At 47.5% G+C, this 23,799-nt stretch overlaps 1 protein-coding gene across 1 annotated transcript in view; it reads left to right on the forward strand.

Annotated features, from left to right (window-relative positions):
* The window catches only part of LOC138511200 (cyclic AMP-responsive element-binding protein 3-like protein 3), a 158,375-nt gene extending 137,542 nt beyond the window's left edge, over positions 1–20,833 (forward strand). Inside the window, exon 10 of the mRNA XM_069626726.1 lies at positions 19,282–20,833. Coding sequence (XP_069482827.1) covers positions 19,282–19,676 — 395 coding nt within the window. The 3' untranslated portion in view covers positions 19,677–20,833. The remainder of the gene's footprint in view (positions 1–19,281) is intronic.
* Positions 20,834–23,799: the final 2,966 nt, after the last annotated feature.

Below are 23,799 nucleotides of genomic sequence, written 5' to 3' on the forward strand. Positions count from 1 at the left end.
CCTGCCGACGACCTCTGCAGTGTACACAAACGCACAACGCCTAAGGCCTCTTCAACGGAGTTGTCGAAGCGCTTGATGCCCACAGCACCGCTGAAAATTTCGACTGCACCCACCGTACCTTGCGGTTCGACGTCCTCCACGCAACCACATGTGCGACTGGACATCCTTCTGGTACAGGCGGTCACCCTAAAAAGTCCTGTTGTCGACTCGCCATCCAAGGGCACACGCTCGCTGATGGATCCGGTGGAGTCACCGACCACGACTGCGCCTTCAGGTGCGTCGAGACCCTCTATACAGCCGTCTGTAGTTTCGCGAAAGCCTATTGGTGATGGTTTCGGCTCCATGGAGTATAAGGGCAACCCCTCATCGAGAGGAATATTCTGAAGCCCCTCAGCCTCTCTCTAAGGTCTTATCAGGGAAATCTAGGCAGTTCTACCCTCTTCCTGACCATTCATCTTCCTCTCTGTGGACTAGGGAAAGGTTTGAGCAATATATGGACAAAATGTCCCAGTTCATTGACTTTTCAGACCGATATATTATACCCAAGTGACCTAGGGAAGTGGACTCTTGCCCCATCCCCTCCAAATTGCAGTAACTCCCCACGGGGACACCAAGAAGATACCTTGCATGCCCCAGCGGACCAAACCCAGGAGGATTTTTATGAAGAGCTTAACCCCTTTGATAAAGACCCAACTGATCAGGACCCAGACTGGGATCAGGCAGAGGACCAGGGTCCTTGGCTTTTACCAACACATACTGCTGACCCGGACGTCATCTGTCTGGATCACCCTCCTACTCCCCCACAAAGAGTAGTAACCTGTTGACCACCAGATGCTGTTCAACTTCATTTTAAAAAGAGCAGCCGACCATTTTAAGATTGCAACGCACAAAGCCGCTCCAGTCTCAGACTTTGTGGAGGATATCCTCAAGAAAAAGGTCTATCCAAGCCATTCCTTTACTGAATTCTATAAAGAACCGCCTGGCTCTTTCTTTGCTGTCCCCATCTCTCACGTGGCAGTTAACCCCCGGGTTGAGAAACAATTTCGCCCATAACCCCCTGACCCCCCTCTACATCAGGGTTCATGCCACACCAGATACCTTGGTCGTTACGACCACTCGGTAATATGGTGGGAGTACCTCTGTCCTCAGCAGAATCCCCTCTGGACAAAGACTGCAAGAAGCTTTACGCCCTTTGTAAACGGGTCATCACCCCTACTTCACAACGTTTGCAAATAACACCACACTCGGTACAGTGATGTCCAGTGGGGCCTAGTGCAGGATGATCTTCAGGTGTGCTCTGAAACATCCTGATCGGGCCTGCTGGTGGTCATGGCTGAAGGCAGACAAGTAATCCAAAACATACTGAAGGACACATTGGACTCTGCTGAAACCACTGGATGCACCCTCGCTCAGGGTACCCTGCTTAAAATACATGCCTGGTTAAAAAACCCAAGGCTTCTCGAATTAACAAGCCAGTGGAGGATTCCAACCTTTTTGAGAAAGACGGTTGACGACACCCTAGAGACGGCAAAGAAAGAACACAAGACTATATTGGCCAGATCACGGCTAAACCCTTTCACCAGCGTGGAGGCTGGAACGTACGCCAGTCCTTTTTGTAGCCAATCCTTCTCCCGCTCACCCCAGGCCCAATACAGCTCAGGAAATCACTCCTGGTCCTCCGGTCAAGGCTCCTCTGGTAATTTCTAATACCAGCAAAGATGCTCTCGTAGGGGCAAGGGTAGAGGCAAAAACTACTACCAGAGGCTCCCCGGCTTCCACCGCGAAGTGACTCTCCGGTTCAGGTCCCCTCCCACGCTTCCCCCAGTTGGGGGGTTGACTGTCTCCATTCATCCACACCCGCGAGGGGGATCACTTCAGATCCGTGGGTACTAAAGACTGTTGCCCACGGGTATTGTATCGAGTTTCTACGAGCACCTCGCTACCGCCCACCGAGAAGCAGACGCCTGCCACTAGAACACCTGTCCATCCGGCTGGAAGAAGTTCAAAAATACAAAATACAAATTTGGCATTTATATAGGGCTACGAACCCTCAGGTATCTGAGCGCTGCTTATCCCACGGTGTGTGGTGCGCATTTATCGACCTCGGAAGGATGAAGGGCTGAGTTTGGCCCTGCCGGATTTCGAACCTGCGTTAGCAAGCTCTGCACGGATGTCAAAGCGAGCGCTCTACTCGCTGTGCCACTGGAACTGCTGGAAAAGGGCACCATCAAAGTCGTCCCCCCTTCTCCAGTTAAACGAGGGTATTTATTCAGTGTACTTCCTTGTACCCAAAAAGGATCTTACCTTGCGCCCAGTTAAAGACCTGTGCCCTGCGAACAAGTATGTCAAACCTCAAAAGTTCAGGATGACGACACTTCTGGAGGCAATCTCACTGCTGCAGCAGGGGGATTACATGGCAACACTGCATATGAAAGATGCATACTTTCATATTTCATTGTTGCCGGCACACAGAAAATACCTAAGGTTCATGATAGAGGCACTATCAGTTCAAAGTACTCCCCTTCGGCATTGCCTCAGCACCAAGGGTGTTTACGAAGGTACTGGCAGTGGCGGCACCGCACCTACGCAGAGAATCCGTTCCGGTTTACCCTTACCTCGACGACTGGCTCATAACAGGGGATTCCTACGGAACATGCTTATTGAACATTCAAAAGACAATTGACCTCTTATTCAGCCTGGCATTCTCCATCAACGAGAAGAAATCCTGCCTAGACCCCAGTCAAGTCAAACAGTCACTGGGGGCTCTAATTCGAACAGAAGACGGCCTTGTCTTCCCCTCCAACGAGAGGGTTCAAAATATGCTGTTTCAGATCCCTCAATATGTAGCCGGTCGAGAGGTGACAGTACGCAAAGCCATGCTCCTGTTAGGAATGATGGCGTCCTGCATTTACTTAGATCCTCGCGCGTGTCTGCGCATGCATCCTATGCAAGAGTGGCTCAACAGCCGGTGGTGTCAGGCCAGCGGACAACGGGAAGATCTGGTGGTTGTCTCGCCAGACCTCCTCCTCTCTCTCTCTGCAGTGGTGGTCGAGGGGAAAAACCCCTTGAAGGGAAAGGCCTTCACCACCCCCGCAGTAGAATCCACTCTCACGACGGACACATCTCTCACAGGGTGAGGGGGGGGCTCACTTGCTTCAGCAGATGGCGCACGACCTGTGGTCCCCAGAAGTAGCATCCAACCACATAAATCTGTTGGTGCTGTTAGCCGTATTCAAAGCACTGAAAGCCTTTCAGACACAGTTACAGGGGAAGACAGTCCTGATTCTCACAGACAGCACCACGGCCATGTACTACTTGAACAAGTAAGAGGGCACACACTCTCCAGGGCTATCCAAGCTGTCCCAGAACATTTGGAAATGGGCTCTCAAACACAGGATGTTCCTGTTTTCTCAGCACATTCCAGGGGAACTCAATCTTCTAGCGGACGTGCTCAGCAGAGACTTCCCACTGCATGTAGAGCACGAATGGCGACTACACGAAGACATTGTTTCCAACGTTTTCGCTCTATGGGGTTTCCCAGAGATCTACTTGTTTTTACAACTCTTGAGAAAGCTCAATGCCAAGATTATGCCTCCAGGTACCCCCAGAACCTGTCCAAGGGGAACGGTCTCTGGATAACATGGTCAGGGAAATTTGTTTATGCTCCCCCCCGCCCCCCACACCGTCCGACTCCCCTTCTCAACATGATTGTGCACAAGATGCACCAGGAACCAGTCACCATGATATTGGTGGCCCCCATGTGGGCCCGCCAACCCTGGTTCTCTCATCTGATTGAGATGTCCCTCTTCTCTCCTATGAAACTGCCCTGTCCGTACAACATGTTATCTCGGGACATGGGAGAAACACTGCACCCATGCCCTCAAACTGCACTTAGCGGCCTGGCTCCTGAGCTCATAGAGTTCGGACACCTTCAATTCCTTCAGAGATGTATGGACATACTCAGGGAAGCAAGAAAACCAAACACCCGATACTGCTATTTCAGTAAATGGAAGCACTATGTTATGTGGTGAAATTCGAAGGGTGTCAATCCTATTGACTGCTCTCCTACTCCAATTGTATTGTACCTGACTCGCCTACTAGACTCAGGCCCAGTTTTTAATTCCCTGAAGGTTCACTTAGCTGCTCTCTCAGCCTACACTATGTCATAACAGAAAGTGATGTGGTGGAAAATACCAGTTATTAAGGCTTTCATGGGAGGGGTTAAAAGGATTCATTCCCCCCCATTGCTACCCCGGCTCCCGGATGGGACCTAAAAGTGGTATTGACTAGACTTATGGGGGTCTCCTTTTGAGCCTATGCATAAGGCAAGTCTCAAAGATCTTACCTATAAGACAGCCTTCCTAGTGGCTATCACTTCTATAAGGAGAGTTAGTGAACTACAGGCCCTTTCAGTTCTAGACCCTTTCATTACAGTACACAGAGATAAGGTGGTTCTGCGTCCTCACCCTCGATTTGCGCCTACATTTATTTCCAAGTTCCATGTGAACCAATCAATAGAACTGCCTACTTTCTTCCAGAACCCCATTAACGTGGCCGAAAGAAGCCTACACACATTAGATGTGCGCAGGGCAGTCATGTTTTACCTGGAAAGAACTAGACCACTGAGAAAAACAAACCAATTTTTTGTTTCAGTGGCAGCTGTTAGAGAAGGGGTTCCTGTCTCTAAATCAGCCATCTCAAGGTTGATTTGTAAACTGCATCACACCCTGTTTCCCTCTTGCTAAGAGAGAACTGCCCTTCAAGCCTAGAGCACATTCTACTCGAGGCACTGGGGCTTCCATAGCTTTCATTGCAAATGTTCCCCTAGAGTCTATTTGCAAAGCGGCAGCCTGGAGTTCTGTACACACCTTTACAAAATACAATTGCCTAGACACTCCTAAATCTGATTCTCTGGTGGGACAAGCAGTATTAAAACATCTTTTCTCTACTGTTCCTTCTCGCAACCCACCTCCAACTCTGGGTACTGCTTGCTAGTCTATGCACAGCATGTGATTCTAAGCAGATCAAAAAGCATCAGAAGGCAAGCATTACTCACCGTAATAGCATTTCTGATGATTGTATCTGCTTAGATTCACATGCGCTCACCTTTCCTGCCCGCTCGGGTGGAAGGAACATAGACGTCTTACTACTTTCACTCTCTTCTGTACTCGCGATAGTGATAGGCTCCCTCATGGCAGAAAAAATACAATCGGAGGCACCTCTACGCGTGAGGGATTTGGGTACACTACACGTCACGTTAGGGATAGTGTAACAGGCATGCCCATGTCGACGTCCCCTTCCGATTTTCGAAAGACAATATGCAATACTCTTTGGTTACCACTGGATGTCGGACTATATGCACAGCATGTGAATTTAAGCAGATACAATAATCAGAAATGCTATTACGGTGAGTAATGCATGTCCTATATTTGTGCAGATTTTCATTGTAGTGTATTTTCTATAGAATTGGGTGTACCTTTTATATAGAGCTGCCACCCTTACATGAGAGTTAAGCTTAGTCTCTTTGCCCTCGTTACTTACCTTTAATAGAGGATTTGCTTTCTTGCCATGTATGTTTGCCCACATTAAGGCCAGTAGTTGTAGATTCTTTCACAGACAGTTGTACAAAAATTGCCTTGCATTTGCCAATACAGAAAGTAGTACTCTACGTACTGTCACCCTCCTGGATGCCTCGCCATGCAAAATCACTCTTTAAATTCTTGCTGGTCCTCTATAAATCCAACCAGGGTCTTGCCCCCACTACATCATTGAATGCACCTCAGTGTACTCTACCTCTCGAGCTCTTTTCCTTGACTCTTCACTACCCATCAGTCCCACCCTCCTTCCACTTTCGCTCATTTTCTCTACTTGGCCACACTCCAATGGAACGCTCCACCGGCCCACAAAGCCATCTATTAATTAAACTCTTCATACCGATGCTCAAACGCCACCTACTGCCAATGGAAGAAGCCCCTCCAAGCCAAAGTAACCACCCATCCACCCCTCTTGCCTTTGCTCTTCTACTCTGTGTAAATCCTAAAAACTGGCCCCACACTCTCAATGTTAAAGAACCTGTCCCAGATTTCGGTTCCTATTCTTATCCCTTCATGGACCAGTGTATGACCTTCAATAAGGCACTTTCGCCTAGGACTGCCTGTTTTCTGTTATTGCCTTTGGAAACCATATCTGTTCGAAATGACACCCTTTTAGTAAATAAATAAAAGCAAATAATTCCTAACCCTCAGTACATGGTAACAAGAATGATCGAAATTCGCACCATACATTAAATATAGCACCTAGAATGAAACCCACCCCTGAGTCCCACCAGAAGTTAGGTTTACATTACACTGATAATACCAAAACCTGAAATGTTTTTAGACTTCCTGAAAATAGATGAGCAACAATTATACATTTTACAAAAGTGTTTTCAGTAGAGCGCAGTGTGATTCTTTAACAAACATTAAAACTGACGAGTAAATGCTAAAGTGTTAGTCCTTTGATCTACAGCTCCAAGGACCCAAGGGTGATACAGTGGCCAGGGGGATGGTACAAAATGTCTGTGCACACAGAAGTACTTTTCCAGTCACTTTTGGAGAGTTTTGGCTAAGTTCCAATGTTTTCCATAGGAATCTATGTGACCAAGTGTGTAGGCACTGCTGCAGGTATGGGGAAAAGTCAGGTAAGTTTGATTTCTAACCCACAGGTGTGAAGTCAGCAACCGACACCAGGGTATGCCGGAGTAGACACTCGAGGAGGTTCGGGAAAGAGACTCGGGATCCCCAGAAAGAACGAAGGCACGAAAGAATCTGACCAATTCAGGTGAATGGCAGAAACCCATGACTACAGACCAGAAACCCATGTCCAAGCAAGGAAAATTTGTTTTGGGTCGCTGAGGCAGTTGTTAGTCCGGTGTTCAAGTCTCTGGCTGAGTCTGCAACTGAAAGTGCAACAGAATATTTCAACTCAATGGGTTGTTTCACTATCCCTAAGCCATTGTTTCAAGAACCACCGTGAGTACTTCTTCAGCGACCTGGGTTGGTGGGTTATGTATCCAATGGTCAAAGGTTTCTGCAGGCCGCCTTCAACCATGTTTTGGCCTTCACTTGCATTGGAACGAATGTTACTGTGCTCCCTTTCTGCAGACACTCAAGTCTAAGGACATGTCTTGCTAGTATGTTGCACTTGAGGTTCTTTTGTATCTTTGAATTTCTCAGGCCAAGTTGCATGGTGATCTTTGGTGGCCCCTTTTTCTCTTCTTCTGGTTGCTGTATTTATTGTATGGTGTGCATTTGTATAATTTATGTTACTACCTACTAGAGGGTTTGGAACTGCTGTGACTGTTTTCTGTGTGGCATTTTGGGTACAGAATGTGTCATGATCTCTGCTTCCAAAAGGTCAGGGTTTTCCCAACTCCCTTGGAAGCAGATCCATAACCCAGGTTCCGAGTGCCAACCAGTCCCAATTGGGACCTTTTGGACCCAGTCCTGGCGCCAGTGGCACCAGGCTCATAAATATGCCCAGTCCCAGCGCTGAAAGACATAATGCTTGGGTGGACTTACCTGCAGCAGACCATGCTGCTTACTTGCCTGCCAGTTGAGTCTCTGATCCTCTTCTGTTTGGAACTACTTTTCCTGTTGGGTGGGGCAGGAGCCACTCCCTAGATTCAGAACACTGGAACCCTTCTGGAAAGCAGGAACTCTTTTCTTACCTAGGCGTGGCTGTGGAAGGAGACACCTAAGCACTACAGGAGGCTATTTAAACCACACCCGATGGATGAATCTTGCTTTGCGTTATTCTGCATCCTCTGCAGCAGAACGCTCATCGTGTCTTCTGCATCTGATCCTGGGCCTAAGGAAAAAGGCTTACCATTCTGAATCCAGTCTTCAGCAACACCTATAAAGACAAGAAAGAACAGGTTAGCATTACGGTCTTCAGTGACAGCTCTTCACTTACCTGGTCCATCGGCTGTCACCAACGCCTCGCGCTGCATTCCGGCATCTGAAAGACAAAGGCTTACCTACTCTTCGTGCGCTCCGGAGGTCTTCACACTGCATTCCGGCATCTGAAAGACAAAAGCTTACCAACTCTTCGCACGCACCGGAGGCCTTCGGCGCTGCATCCCGCATCTAAAAGACAAAACAAGGTGCGTTGGACATTGGGGAACTTTAATACTCATGTGCCATTACTCCTTTCCACATCTAACCCAGTGGGTATTCCGGCACCCTGCAGCCGCCCCGAACTTGTACCTGCAAAATAAAAAGACAGTTAGAACGCATCGTGAAGCAGGCAACAAGCGCTTACTTGCGTGCTTCCAGGCGCTTCTATTCATCACACGGGCTCCATCTTCAACTCACTTCAGTCCGCCATCCGCCATCGCCGGAACCCTGCAAAACAAGAGACATCATTACTAAAGACTTTAAAGACATTAGAATTACTCGAAACTTACCGTTCGTGCAGTAAACGACGGACAGCAGTCCTCTGAAGTCAAGAGGCCTGCTCCCCTTATCCAGTGAAGAAACTGGTTACAGCACCCTGCCTCGAGGCAGATGGAGAGCACGGCGTTCACTTACCTAAGGTGAGAGCGTTAACCTTTGGGGTTCTACAGGAGAAGAGAAAGGGAAGAAGAGAGAGACATTCAATAACCCAGTTCATTAATCCCACATTTTCTATCTGCAGACATCTTACCCTTCGAGCCAGACCTACAGTGCACAGAGGTCCAGCCCAAAGAGCCAGCCGTGTGTTACACATCACCTTTGAAGATACGGTATACGCCCAGTCAAGACCGGCGCCTCTACGGGAATCAGGTGAGTGTTACAATATGGCTATGTGAATGATTCACAGTATCTATATCCCTGGTATCCCCACCTAGCCTTTTCACTATTGGACATTTTCACCACCAGTAAAAGCAGTATTCGTGTGGCAGGTAGAGGGTCAAATAGGGGGGTTGGCAGTTAAGGGAAGGTGATGATGTGGGAAGACTCTGGGATGCTCCCTCACCCACAGAATAAGCTTTGTTAAAAAGTATTGAATTGGCAGGTGTGGTGGGCTGTCCCAGATCCTAATTCTACTCTATCTAGGCCTCCTGTTTCATCCCATCCATTAGCTGGTATTGTGCCCACAACCAGCTAGTGGTGGACAACTCCTGTAGTTTAGTGGTTTGGGTCTTAGCTGATGATTACTGCATTTATTCATGCACTTCATTATTACTATGTGTTTATTTTTAACCCAAAATACATGACTGGAGATTGTGTGATATTATAGTATTGTTTTAGTATACAGGTGTACTGTATTCTTTGGTAGTAATTAGGGGGACTAAGTGTACTCTTCACTACCAGCTTTTCTCCCTCACTTGAATGAAGCCTGACTTCTCTGCCATGTCTTCTACGATAGAGGGGTCTGCTCTTTCCGTTTTGTTGGAATTTGATTTACTTCCGGTTAGATGGTTTCCGTTAGGGAGATTATCCTTAAACCCTATAGTCTGGCTCTTCACGAATAGCTTCCTGACGTAGACACGGCTAGTGATTCCCTTCCGCTCACCATGCTCTCCAAGTGGTTTGTATGTTTGTTTCTGATGCTTGTTAATCTGCTTAGATTCACATGCTGTGCATAGTCCGACATCCAGTGGTCACTGCGGAGTATTGCGTTTTGTTTTTCGTAGTCGAAAAGGGGGCGTGACAAGGCGTGTCTGTAACACTATCCCTATATTGATGTGCAGTGTACCAACAATCCCTCATGCGTCGAGGTCCCTCAGATTGTTTTTTTCCCACCCAGATATTGGTCGCCTTAATGCAGAGCTCGTTAGAGAGAAATTGCAAAACATTTATTTGACCCTTGGTCGTTATTCTTTAAAGATTACATCAGATCCCTCCTTCGACGGCGAAGTGGTTTTCACCGCCGATTAAGAATTTCGACGGCAGTGACTTAGACGGAGGCGATCCTTCGGCGCTGCCGAACACGTGGGCCGGCCTCGCCGGCCTATACAGTAGGGAGAGTGGGGGTTGTGGGAACTTTCTGTTTCTTTCGAAGAATGCCTTTCTCTTTCACCCCCCTTTCCTTTGGGGTCGTTATCACAAACTGTAGCCTCAGCTATGAAGAGGACTCCTTTTAGATTTTGCCCGTGCTGCAAGGGCAAATTCACATGGAAGGATAAGCACAAGCAGTGTAACCGTTGGTTACCCCTCGACCACAACGAGGACGGCTGTGCGGCCTGTAAACTTCTTCGTCCAAAGAGTTTAAAGGATTGCAGGGTATAGAGGTGGGCAGCCTACGCTATGTCTAGAGTTGATTCTTCACCCGCTGCCGAGTGTGACGAAGACAGTGATAACCCTACCTCTCTAGGGAGCGTACCCGCTCCTCAACGTCTGTCCCCGGCCCGACAAGTTCGGCTCACGCCCTACTTATGGGGAAGAGCACCCTGGCGACACTGACGTACACAAAAAACATAAACATAAACACAAACACACAACACATGGCACTTCTTCATCAAAGACGAAGAAAGCCCTAGCGACCTCCGCCTACTGTAAGGGTCGCAAGCCCTCCCTGCCGACGCGACTAGCGACTGGGCCACCCTCAGATAAGGGCGCTACCACCAAAACGCCAGACGACGTGCCTCGTAAGAGTGCACCCGTCGGCGAGAAGGACTCGGCACCGCCAAGCATGGTGCCAGACGAACCCTCGACAGAGAAATTAATTGTCGAGAGCTTGGCTCGTATAGTTTCCACTGATGGTCAGAGACGGACGGCGAGGGATACACTGAGCCCCGCTCACAAGACCAGGAAGACGCAGAGAATGCCGGAAGGAAGGCAGGGACCGCCCCCTCCATCGAAGGAAGGACCTAGCCTACGAGAAGGGTTCTCCGAAGACGAAGGGAGTTTATCCTCGACATTCTGGGACAGATCTAGACGGCTACAGGCGGAGGAGCTCCCCTTTACGCCTCCAGACCGTTCTGGGTTACCACATTGGACCTTTGAAAGATTACAATCATGTATGGACAAGCTGGATAGATTCATGTCCACTCCTGTAACACCCAAGAGGTCAAGAGAAGTACTTCATGAGGACCCCAGGGCCAAATACCCTACACTATTTAACCCCCTTCAAGAGGAGGTTAACACATATGACCTCACTGAAGAAGAATATCACTTCCAAGAGGATGAGGAGTTCCTAAATAGTGAAGCCCAACAAAACCTATAAGAAGAAGGTTTTGAGGAAAACCCAGACATGGGTGGGGGGGGGGGGCTTCGTAGAAGACCAAGATGAAGGTGGCTCACAGCCTTAGCAGCCCCCAGCAGCGTCAACAGACCCTGACGTCCTGAACCTGTCCTCTCCTCAAACCACACCAGTCAGAAACCCGTCACCTATAGATGACCAACCCACTTTCAACGCTCTACTACGGAAAGCAGCAGCGCATTTTGAAATTGAGACTGGGAAAATTACTCCCGAAATAGATTTTGTAGAAAAAATCATTAAAGAGAAACCACCTACTAGCCAGACCATTCCCCTCCTCCCCTCCTCGCCTCAGTCAAGAGACGACTCATCCCATCGCTATCAACACCTGCGTTGGTTAGAGGGATCAACCCAAGAATTGAAAAACTGTCCTCTCCATCGGACTCATAATACATTGAGGGTCACTCAATACCAGATTCCTTAGTAACTACCACAAGGAAAAGGGCAGGGTTTCCGCTATCAACTAGCGAAGCACCCCCAGGCAAGGAAGGAAAGAAGCTCTACGCCCTGGGTAAGAGAATTACTGCCTCGGCAGCTTTTTCCACCAGAATTGCCAATAACAATACCTTACTGGCGAGTTATGCTGATGTCCAATGGGGAAAGTTACGCCAAGACCTCGAAGTCCCTGAGCTCTTACGAACTCGCTTGTTAACCACTATAACGGAAGGAACGCTGGTTAACAAAAGCATCCTCAAAAACACACTAGATGCTGTGGAAACGGCTGGCCGTTGTTTAGTCCAGGGGATACTTCTCAAGTGCCATTTCTGGCTCCGGAACTTGGGTTTTAAGTCAGAGACCCAGTCGTCACTCATCAACAAACCAATCGAGGATTCCAACCTCTTTGGGAAAGCGGTGGACGACGCACTGGAGACTGCTAAGAAGGATTTAGATACCCTAAAGACTCTAGACCAGATCTCAAGGCCTCTTAATAAGCGAGGGTCTGGCAACAAACCCTCGCTTATTAAGCGAGGCCAACGTCAACAACAGCAACAGCAGTACTCTGCAGGCAACTGGTCCTCTACTCAAGGAACCAGCAGCCAATACACTCAGACGACAACATCGTGGCACGGGAAGAGGTTTGGGCCCCTCTCCCAGAGGTTCCCCGGCTACCAACACCAAATGACCCGAAAGTTTGGTTTCCCTCCCATGCTTCGCCGGTCCTGGGCCTGTTGACATCTTTTCAGCCAGCATGGGAAGGAATACCAGACCGCTGGGTATTGTCAACTATAGCCCGCGGTTACTGCATAGAATTCAGTCGGTCCCCCACGTACAGACCCCCAAGGGGACGACTTCTATCACCGGAGCACCTCGCCATCCTTCTTCAAGAAGTCGAACTGCTACTAGAAAAAGGAGCAATAGAGGTTGTGCCTCTATCACAGGTAACGGAAGGTATTTATTCAGTGTACTTCCTTGTACCCAAAAAGGACTTGCGCCCTTTATTAGATCTGCGCCCAGCGAACAAATTTGTCAAACCTCAAACATTTCGTATGTTGACCTTACAGGAAGTAATCCCCCTGCTTTCACAGGGAGATTATATGACAACAGTGGACATGAAAGATGCATACTTTCATATTTTATGTTGCCAGCGCACAGAAAATACCTCCGGTTCATGATAGAGGGCAAACACTACCAGTTCAGAGTGCTACCCTTCACCATAGCTTCGGCGCCAAGGGTATTCACAAAAGTACTGGCAGTGGCTGCGGCCCACCTGCGCAGGTTGTCCATCCCAGTATACCCTTACCTCGACGATTGGCTCATAACCGGGGATTCCTAGGAGACCTGCTTCTCAAATACCAAAAAGACTAGACCTTTTGTTCCAACTGGGCTTCTCCATCAACGAGAAGAAGTCCAGTCTAGACCCCAGTAAGATCAAACAATTCCTCTGGGCTCTAATTCGAACAAAGGACGGCCTCGTCTTCCCCTCCAACGAGAGGGTCCAAAATATGCTGTTTCAGATCCCTCAATATGTAGCCGGTCAAGAGGTGACGCTACGCAAAGCAATGCGTTTGCTAGGAATGATGGCGTCATGTATATATTTGGTACCTCACGCGCGTCTGCGCATGCGCCCAATGCAAGATTGGCTCAACAGCCAGTGGTGTCAGGCCAGCGGACAATGGGACGATCTAGTGGTGGTCTAGCAGACCTTGGTTCTCTCGCTGCGGTGGTCGAAGGAAATCCTCGTAATAGGGAAACCATTTGCCACCCCCGCAGTGGAAGCCACTCTAACCACAGACGCATCCCTCACAGGATGGGGGGCTCACCTATCCCATTAGACTGCACACAGAGTTTGGACTCCGAGTGTAGCCTCCAAACACATAAACTTGCTGGAACTACTAGCGGTCTTCAAGGCACTGAAGGCTTTCCAGGCACACCTGCAAGAGACGACAGTGATGTTCCTCACAGACAGCACCACAGCCATGTACTACCTGAACAAGCAAGGGGGCACTCCCTCTCCAGGACTGACCAAGCTGTCCCAGAACATCTGGAAGGTGGCTCTCAAACACATGTTCCTGTTGTCACAACATGTACCAGGGGAACTCAACCTGCTAGCAGACTAACTCGGCAGAGACTTCCCTCTGCCCTCAGAGTACGAATGGCGATTAGAAGAAGACATCGTCTTCGTGTTCACACAATGAGACTTCCCAGAAATAGATCTTTTCGCAACTCTGGAGAACACCCAATGCCAAAATCACACCTCCAGGTGCCCCCAGAACCGCTCCAAGGGGGAACGGTCTCTGGATAACATGGTCAGGGAAATATGTTTACGCTTTTCCCCCCGACTCCCCTTCTCAACAAGATAGTGCACAAGATGCACCAAGAACCAGTCACCATGATACTAGTGGCACCAATGTGGGCCCGGCAACCAAGGTTCGCTCACCTGATGGTGATGTTCCTGGCTCCACCGGTGAAACTACCTTGCCCATACAACATGCTGTCACAGGACAGGGGCAAACTCTGCACCCATGCCCACAGAACCTGAATTTAGAAGCCTGGCTCCTGAGGTAATAGAATTTGGACATTTACAGCTCCCTCAAAGATGCATGGACATTCTTAGGGAGGCAATAAAATCTAACACTCGTTACTGCTATTCTAGCAAGTGGAAAAGATTTGTCATCTGGTGTAGAGGTAAGCGCATCAACCCCGTTGACTGCTCTCCCACACAAATTGTTCTTTACCTGACTCACTTATTAGACTCGGGATTAGTCTTTAATTCTATAAAAGTTAATCTAGCTGCACTTTCCGCATACACCACGTCCCAACATAAGGTGTCATGGTGGAAAGTCCCAGTTATTTAGGCCTTCATGAAGGGAGTAAAGAGGATCCACCCTCCTATATCTAACCCAGCTCCGGGATGGGACCTAAATGTGGTACTTACCAGGCTTATGGGCTCACTCTTTGAACCCATGCTCAAGGCAAGACTTAAGAACCTCACTCGTAAAACTGTTTTCTTAATAGCTATCACCTCCATTAGGAGTTATACGCACGCATCCTAGGTTTGCACCGAAATTCATTTCTAAATTCAATGTCAACCAGTCGATATAACTACCAACGTTCTTTCAAAACCCATCTAATTTAGGAGAAAAAAGCCTGCATACACTTGATGTGCGCAGAGCCGTCATGTTTTATATGGAAAGAACTAGACCACTGAGAGACTAAATGGTTCTTTGTCTCGGTGGCAGCAGGAAGAGAAGGAGATGCAGTTTCAAAATCCACTATATCTAGATGGATTGTCCAATGCATCGCTCTGTTTCTCTCTTGCTAAGAGAGAACTGCCCTTCAAGCCAAGAGCACACTACTTGAGGGCCTCCATAGCATTCATTGCAAATGACCCTCTTGAGTCCATTTGCAAAGCGGCAACCTGAAGTTCTGTACACACCTTTACAAAACACTACTGTCTAGATACCCATTCTATATCTGATTCCCAGGTGGGACAAGCAGTATTAAGACATCTTTTCTCTACTGTTCCTTCTCACAACCCACCTCCAACTCCGGGTACTGCTCGCTAGTCTATGCACAGCATGTGATTCTAGGCAGATTAACAAGCATCAGAAGACATGCATTACTTACCGTAAAAGCATTTTTGATGATTGTATCTGCTTAGATTCACATGCGCCCACCTTCCTCCCCACTCGGATGGAAGGTAAATAGACATCTTATTACTTTCTCTCTTTTCTGTACTCGCGCACGTCTAAGAAGGCTAAAGAATAAATACAAACAGAGGGACCTCGACGCGTGAGGGATTGTGGGTAGATTGTGGGTACACTGCACGTCACTACAGGGTTAGTGTTACAGACACGCCTATGTCGACGCCCCCTTTTCGACTACGAAAAACAAAATGCAATACTCCGCAGTGACCACTGGATGTCGGACTATGCCCAGCATGTGAATTTTAGCAGATACAATCATCAGAAATGCTTTTACGGTAAGTAATGCATGTCTTATTTGTAATGCGTTCCAGACCCAGAGGTATCGGGGCGCAGAGGATACATGAATACTTTCAGTTTAGTGTTACATATTTACATAGAAGGAAAGAAGAGCATTTGAAGGTGTATACATACAATAAGAATAATCAATACATCATTACATAATTTACAAGATTGAGGTTTAACATCTACGAGGCTTTGTAATATCCATTTATAATGCAAGATACGAGTGGTGCAAGAGTGAGTAAAGGCAATAGGACAATAACTGGAGTGCATTAGTAGTCATTTTCTCTAAGCCAGTTAATGATTTTATGTCTGAAGTTCAGATAGGTTTGGTCCGCCCTCATGGAGGCGGGGAGGGAGTTCCATAGCTGCGCAGCTTTGCCGGTCCGATAGCACAGCCAGTAGAGCGCATCCTTCCGAGGTCGATAAATGAGCACCACAAACCGTGGGTAATAATGAGCAGCGCTCAGATACCTGAGGGTTCGTAGCGCTATATACATTTATTATTATTATTCCCTTCGACTTTGGTCAGTTTTACCCTAGGTACCACTAGACAGTTTGCGTTTGCATTCCTGGTGGGACGACTGTAAGATTTTCTATTGATTCTCTTCATAAAATAGCGAGGTACGGCATTGTTAAGGGACTTATGTGTTAGCGAGACGGTTTTGAGCAAGATTTTGTCGATGTTAGAAAGCTATTTGTTCTGTCTTACTTCAGAGAGGTGCTCTTTTCTAGCTATTCTCAGTGCCGCTCTAAGGGCATTTTTCTGGAGAATTTGAATTCTGTTGATGTATTTATGGGCGCCTAGGTATAGGAAATTACAATGGTCCAATTTAGACAAAATTAAAGCTCTAGCCAGAATGGTACAGCTTTTCTTAGCTAGGAATGGTTTACCGGCTCTAATTGTCTTACAAGTCTATGCCGAGGCAGAGGCCATGGAGTTAACCTGTTTGGCAAAGGTGAGGGTAGAGTCTAGGTAAAAACCTAAGGTTTTTACCTTTTTAGCAACTTTAATAGTGTTACGTCCATATTAAAGGAGAGGTATTTGTGGCCAAGTTTATTGAGGTTGAGCTTAGGTCCCAGAATGATTAGCTCAGTTTTGTCATTGTTAGGGAGAATTCTCAAATGTGGCAATTCCTCCCTCCTAGAGCCCTCCAGCTCTTTTGCCAGACTTTGGGACTTGAACTTCGAATGGATTGTTTCCTCCCACGTATTCCTCATCTTGTGATAAATTGTTATCTCCAGCTTTGCTGCTTCGGAAAAAATATTTCTCGGCAGAGGGCGCTGTGCTCGAGGTCGTGGCTGTTTTTCCGATCGCTTCGCTATCGAACGGTGCGCTTCTATTTTCTGTGAAGAAAATGTCGTAATCTTCGACACCTTCGACACCCAGAACTGGGTTTTAAAAAGTGTGCAGATTGTGGATCTAAGATGTCGATCACCGATCCCCACCGGATTTGTCTTTGGTGTCTCCGTTCCAGTGAGCGGGGGTGGGAGGGGGAGAGAGACACACGGGGCATGAGCGGGGGTGGGAGGGGGAGAGAGACACACGGGACATGGGTGGGCGGGAGGGGGAGAGACACACGGAGCATGAGCGGGGGGTGGGTGGAGGGAGAGAGACACACGAGGCATGAGCGGGGGGTGGGCGGGAGGGAGAGAGACACTGGGCATGAGCGGGGGGGTGGGGTGGGGGGGAGGGAGAGAGACACACGAGGCATGAGCCGAGGGTGGGGGGGACAAACAAAAACAGGGGCATGATGCACGGACATGAGTTCCTGCGGCAGATCCCGCTCCTCGGCCCTCCGCTGGCCACCGTGTGCGATGGTGTGAGCGGGGGGCTGGAGGAACAGGGGCACACGGAGCATGAACGGGGGTGGGAGGGGACAGGAAGGACACACGGGGCATGAGCAGGGGTGGGGGGACAGAGGACACACTGGGCATGAGCGGGGGGTGGGGCAGACACGGGGCATGAGCGGGGGTGGGAGGAACAGGAGACAGACACGCTCCTGCTGACCTGCAAAGCCTCTCATGCGGGAAAGAAAGATGGCGGGCGTCTCTAACGCCAGACGCACTGCACGCTTTCACCGCATCCAATGAGAGAGCACGTCAGATGTCCGCGGACATCACGCAAGCTGCTGGCCCAATCACTGTCCTGTTCGCGGAGCGAACACGGAAGTCCGTCCGCGGACCGAACACAGATATCATTAATTTTTTTTGCCCTACTTTTTGGTCATTTAAAAAGAAACTACTGGACGGATTTTCACCAAATTTGCAAAAGCACGCTTTCGGGACCAAGTCGCTGCTCCTGGTCCAAATTTGGTGAAAATCCGTCCAGTGGTTTGGGCTGTAGACGTGAGCAAAAAATGTTTCCCATTCAGTATATGGGGAAAAAAAAGTTTTGGGACCCTCCCCCCTCCTTTAACTTTGCCCCTCCTGGACGAATCCTCACCAAACTTTGCAAAAACATTCAGAGTGACCCAAATACTTTTTGGTGAGGATTCGTCCAGGGAGAGCGAAGTTATAAGCCGCCCAAAAAGTGATCTTCCTATGGAAACACCAACTTAACCATAACTACATGGCCACTACCGTGGCCATGTTATATATATCTCCCTTTACGTTGATGTGTGTAATTATATCAATACAAGAAATTCTTAGAGTGAGACCTAGTCACTTAGTACTGATAGTCTTAGGGGTTGATCAGTTGCCCCATAAGGATGTGGAAAAAGGCACGAAAGTAAAGCAGAAACCAAGCAAAAATGAAGGGTGTCCCATGCACGTCTATGGAAGGAATGCTGCAAAAAGAAAATCTTTCCTAACACTGTTTCGCGTTTTATTTATTATAATTACATTTGCATTTTTTGCAAGAATGTATTTTATTAGGTGAACTAAACCAATAAATGCAATAATAAAGAGGCTCAATGGCTTTATTTTTCCAGACTTTGTTACAAATTCCTGTTAGTAAAAAAGAAAGATTGTTTTCTCCCTGCCTGAAACAAGCCTTGAAACAGGACTTTAATAGAGGTCTCTTACCTTCCAAGCGCAGAGAATAGGATTCTCTGTGGACTGTAAACCTATAATGCAGAGCATGGGAGCCCCATATCTGTACAGAGTTCATAGGCCCTGAATGTGGTTATGTGGCACGCAGTACAAAGACTGTGAACGTAGTGATAGGGCCCAAGGGCGGCTTCTGTCCTTCAGTCTTTGTAACTGGTTTGCGTGAAGAGTGGGGCAGCAGAAGTGGCGCTACTAATGAAGAGTTGAGCAGTTTCTGTAAGCGGGCACCTACCCAACTGACGAGCTTTCATCATCTAGCTGTCCACAATCACCGCTTCGCAATGAAGATGTGCTGTCGTGCTCCCGGGCAACATGCTTGAGATTTGGTTAACTTGTAACATTGCTATCTGGAAGGTGTACCTTTGCTGATGTCCTGTATGAGTAGGATGTGGGAAGTGGGGGCAGGGAAGGCCTCTGTTCTAGTTGGAGGATTATTGTGAAGGAGCACTGTCCACGTGGGATGTTGGTGCCTTTGGGGTATAGTGATTTCTGTTGTTGATGCTTAACAGCTGAGAATGCAGATATGGTTGCCTGTTGATTATCTAAAATTTATATTCTCCTGATCTCTGCTTTGTTTTAGTGCTCTCTCGTCAGCTGCGTGAAATTAGATCTGAGGTCAGCATGCCCCAAGACAGAATCCTGAGTGCTCTAAGTGAAGGAGAGCTGTTCTCAGAAAAAGAACCAGTTGAGCTCAACGTGGCAGAGTTGAACGCTATGTTAACAATGGGCTTGAATGATCCACCAAAAGCAGAGAACGTAGGGAAAGCGGAGTCCGGACCGTCTGCCAACAGTAACTCCTCATCGGACTTCGCTTCTGGTCGACAAGCCGAGCAAGCTCCTGCAAGCCCTACACAAGAGTCCAGCGGAAGGACACAAGACTCTCATAAAATCCCAGTGGTGACCCCGAAGAAGCAGGACTGGCCAGACAGGCCGACCACCGTGGTTATTCAGCCTCGACACTCGGATGAAATGTGAAAAGCAGATGGGATTCTGGGTCCCGTGACTGTATGGTGGCGCCATGTGTACGTTTGCATTTCCTGCATCTCCCCAAGAGGGCATTACTTAGGGCTGCCTTGGCAACAGTACATGGCTGTGAGGCTGTCTTTGCTGTTTCCTTGGCAACCATGGTCTGGGCTAGCAAGGAGCAGAAGTCTTCGATTTGTCACAGACCGATTAGCAGTATCCCTGCTTTTTGTACATTTTAAATACTTGATAATCCCACAGCGGGAATTGCTGAGAGATCCCTTTGGTATCAGAATTGGCAAATAGGCTTACTTATTGGTTTTTGGTGAGTTGCTGATCCTTATTTAAGATCCATCAGTCGAGCAGAATTGATGTATTTTTGGTTTTGCTGCTGGCGGGCGAGGTATGCAACAACTCCAAACTCCTTGCCATCAGTGCTAGAGACCAGGGCTTGAGAGGGAGAGTCAACATGTATCCCACCCACTCAGCGTCACTTCTTCTAGGGCAGGGAAAATCGTTCAGGTCTTTGTGCGGTTGTTCATTACTGTCTTTTCTTTCTACATTGGGCTGCCTGGTCAGCGATGTTGGTAGGCAGTGAAGTATTGGCACTAAAAAGAGGGTGTGCCTAGATCTTAATGGCGTTAGGACATGTCTTGCAAGTAAATGCTTGTACATTAGTGTCCAACCAGGATCTGACTGTACCTTGCCTGCTCCCTGGTGCATCTTACTGTGATGTGTTAGAATATTTTGAAAGTGGTGTTCCTGTTTGTTAAGACTGATAACCTTCGAGGGGCTGGACCTCCCGTGGTGCATGATCATTTTAGCAAATGCGGTGAGCCTTTTAAAATACATTTTGTTCTTAAAATGGTTCCTGAATGCTGCTGGGCAGCCTCTTTACCCTGCGCTCGACGATCACTTCCCTGTTGCCTGCTCACAGCACTTTACCTTCGAGTTTCCACGTCTTCTGATGTTGGCAGACTTTCTGGCATTCTTGCTTTCTTTGTTCTGAAAAAAATGGCATGCCAAACTTTTCACAACCAGTTTTACCAAAACGTCCTTCAAAATGTATTAATAAGGTAGCAAATGGGTCATCTGCCCCATTGTGATCAACACTTCAAAAGAATGGTATGTAATGTTTGAATGGTTTTAATATATTCGACAACTTTAAAGCATTGGACTTCTTATGTGTTCATGAAAACGTGTCTTTCAAGTCCTTGCCACTGTGTTTTTACTCTTATCATTGCTCTGCAAATAACTGTGCACTTTTTGTTACCTTCTCTCAAGCATGGGCTTCTCCTGCTCCTCGACCTTTGTGCAACTTGTTTCTTAATGCATTTTATCAATAAGTGGACTGTAGTTCCATCAGCTCTCCATTCATGGTTTTGTTCTCGCTGTCATTCTATTTTTCTCTTTCTGCACTCTGTTCACCATCATATTCTTGTAGTAAATAATGCCTTCTGTGGGTTTCAATCCCTAACTCTGTCTAGTCCTAGCTCAGGGCAGAGGAGGCCTTACCACGAGATTCCCTCCTCGATTAAAGTAACACTCTTATAATATTAAATTAACAGCATATACACTATTTACATGTAGCATACATTATCTCATTGTTGTATACCCAGTATGGGTGCGTCTACTGTGTTTATCAATATTGTATGATTGGGTAAAGAACCAGCAATGCCCAACTAGTAGGGGTCGTTTAGGATGGGTCGGATTGTTTGAACGCCTCCAGAGGGGACCTGGCAGCTTAGGGATTTCACAGGATGCTATGGTATGCTTTGCTCATAGGTTCCAAAGGTAGGCATCTGAGCAGAGCAGCTTGTGTGTATTGTGGTCCTCCTCCCTGTTGGTGACACCAGAGTGTCTGGTCTCAGAATCACAAAGTTGCCAGTCAGATGTGAAACTAATGAAACAAATGCATCGGTGTAGTGAATGGCAAGGCAGGTAATGACCTCTGTGCCGTGCATCATATAATGGAAATGCGTGATCTTACTCGTAACTATGTGTTCACCATGTCTTGAATTACTACTACTTCAACAGCACATATAGGTGTACAGTTCTACCTTTTAAGTCATGGAATGACACTTGACCACCCAAGCCTGCCAGAAGGGGTATGTCTATGGTAATTAAAGGCTACAATAAGGTGTTGAAACAGTAGATCAGCATCAGCCAGAAAGGCGACAAGTGGGCGGCAGAATCTTATCTGCTGTTGGCCATAATCCTTAGAACAGCTTCGTCGGACACCTGACATGCAAATTAGACTTACTGAAATGCAGAAAACAACTAAACAACCTTGCCATTCACCCACGTTTTGGTATCTTGGCTCACTTTTTAGTGGAATTTTCTGTTCGGGGCACTGGAGGCTCAGGTAACAGGCCTGTTATCCTGTTCAAATTGATTCATGATTTATTTGGAGTACAGTCACCTTTGTAATTGAATGCTAAATTCCACCAACCACACGCCACTCCCAACTACCCACCTTGCTCTCCCCGGATCCTCGTGTCCTTTGTATCCCCCTCCTTCCGTAGCACACTGAAGCAGGACTATGCAATAATAATCAATCCATTAGTATTGACACATTTTAGGCTCTAGCACACCAATGCATCGTCACAGACCCCTTCGCTCCTAGATGCCCTTATTAACATACCCTGTTTTAGTAGAGCGAACATTCTCCACACTGGGGTATCTGGGCATTATAGACTGATGGAAAAAACAAGGGGGGTCCTGGGAGTCTCTCTGCCAGATATTAGTCCCGGTTTCGAGAGCCTTACCCAGAGTCTTTAGCTCACTTTCTTTCACAGAGGAGAAACATACAAAACATATCAGTCTTTGTCCTGCCTTGGGGCAGTCCCGCTTCGAAATGCAAGGCAATTCTCCTCTGAACAAGCGTACCAACAGAAACCTCAGACACGTGTTTCGGGCTGGTTAGACCTCATTGGTAGGGTGCAACTGTGCCTCTCAAAGAATAGTGAGCAAGGGATCCACGTCTGGATTCCCCTAGTAACTTAGGGTCAGACTCAGTTACTTAAATTATACAAAAAACAAGGGGGGCTCTGGGAGTCTCTGCCGGATATTAGTCCCAGTTTCGAGAGCATTACCAATATTCTTTAGCTCACTATCTTTCACAGAGGAGAAATATCCAAAACCTATCTTTCTTTGTCCTGCCGTGGGGCAGTCCAGCACCGAAACCGAGAGTACAAACGGCAACCTTGTTGTTATAGACTGATAACATATATATTGTCACCCCTGTCCGTTTTTTCATTTTACCTCCCTCTGAGGGATGATCGTCTGAGCAGACCTGGGATTTCAACCGGGGACCATAAGGTCAAACGCTGAACCTTGCAGTTCACTGAGCCACGGATCTGCCTTATTAAGTGCAAGCGGCGCAAGGATGATGGGGAATGTGCGACACAGTTTTCCCATAGACCAAACTCGATCCGGCAGACCTTCTTTCGAATCTTAAGCCTACGCCACCATTCTTGAAATATGTGGGTGTGGATTCATTGTTCCCCACATTACACCCTCTGGCTGAACTGAGCACTGAATGAAAATGTGGGCAGAGAATATCAATAGTACAACATAGAATTGCATTACTCATTTTAACCAAAGAAAACGTGCTTTGTAGCAGAATGAAGCCAATGATGCTTTTTTATGATTTCTTTCGTATTGGAAAGCAATCATTAATTTCCGCTAAAGGACTGTATTATTGAAGTGCGCCTTTGATCTATAAAAGGAAATGTTTAAAATGTTAACTAGCCTTTCCATTACTTGATCAAACGGAAGTTCCTACCAATCTCGGTTTTGGGAAGAAGTATCTAATGTCTTAGTGACAAAGTATCAGCGATAATTCACAAGATGGCACTTACTTGATGTTTCTGCAGTGTTTGACAGTCAGACTTTCCTTTCTGATCCTACATATCCCCTGGGATCAGGATTGGAGCTTATTCTTTGGAGTGGTTGCCTTCATTTCTGGACCATCGCTAGCAAGCAGTATCTGTTCTGGTTTTCACACCCGCCCATGTGTGGGTCACACAGACCATGTCCCATCCCTTAGTGTTTTTTAATGCATCCAGTTGTTTGGGCTTCCTTTTTACATCTGTGCAGATCATGCTCTGGCCCTCATCAAGCTGGAGGGATG

The sequence above is a fragment of the Ambystoma mexicanum genome, chromosome 6p (assembly GCF_040938575.1).
Source record: "Ambystoma mexicanum isolate Mex_15411 chromosome 6p, UKY_AmexF1_1, whole genome shotgun sequence".
Classification (NCBI taxonomy): domain Eukaryota; kingdom Metazoa; phylum Chordata; class Amphibia; order Caudata; family Ambystomatidae; genus Ambystoma; species Ambystoma mexicanum.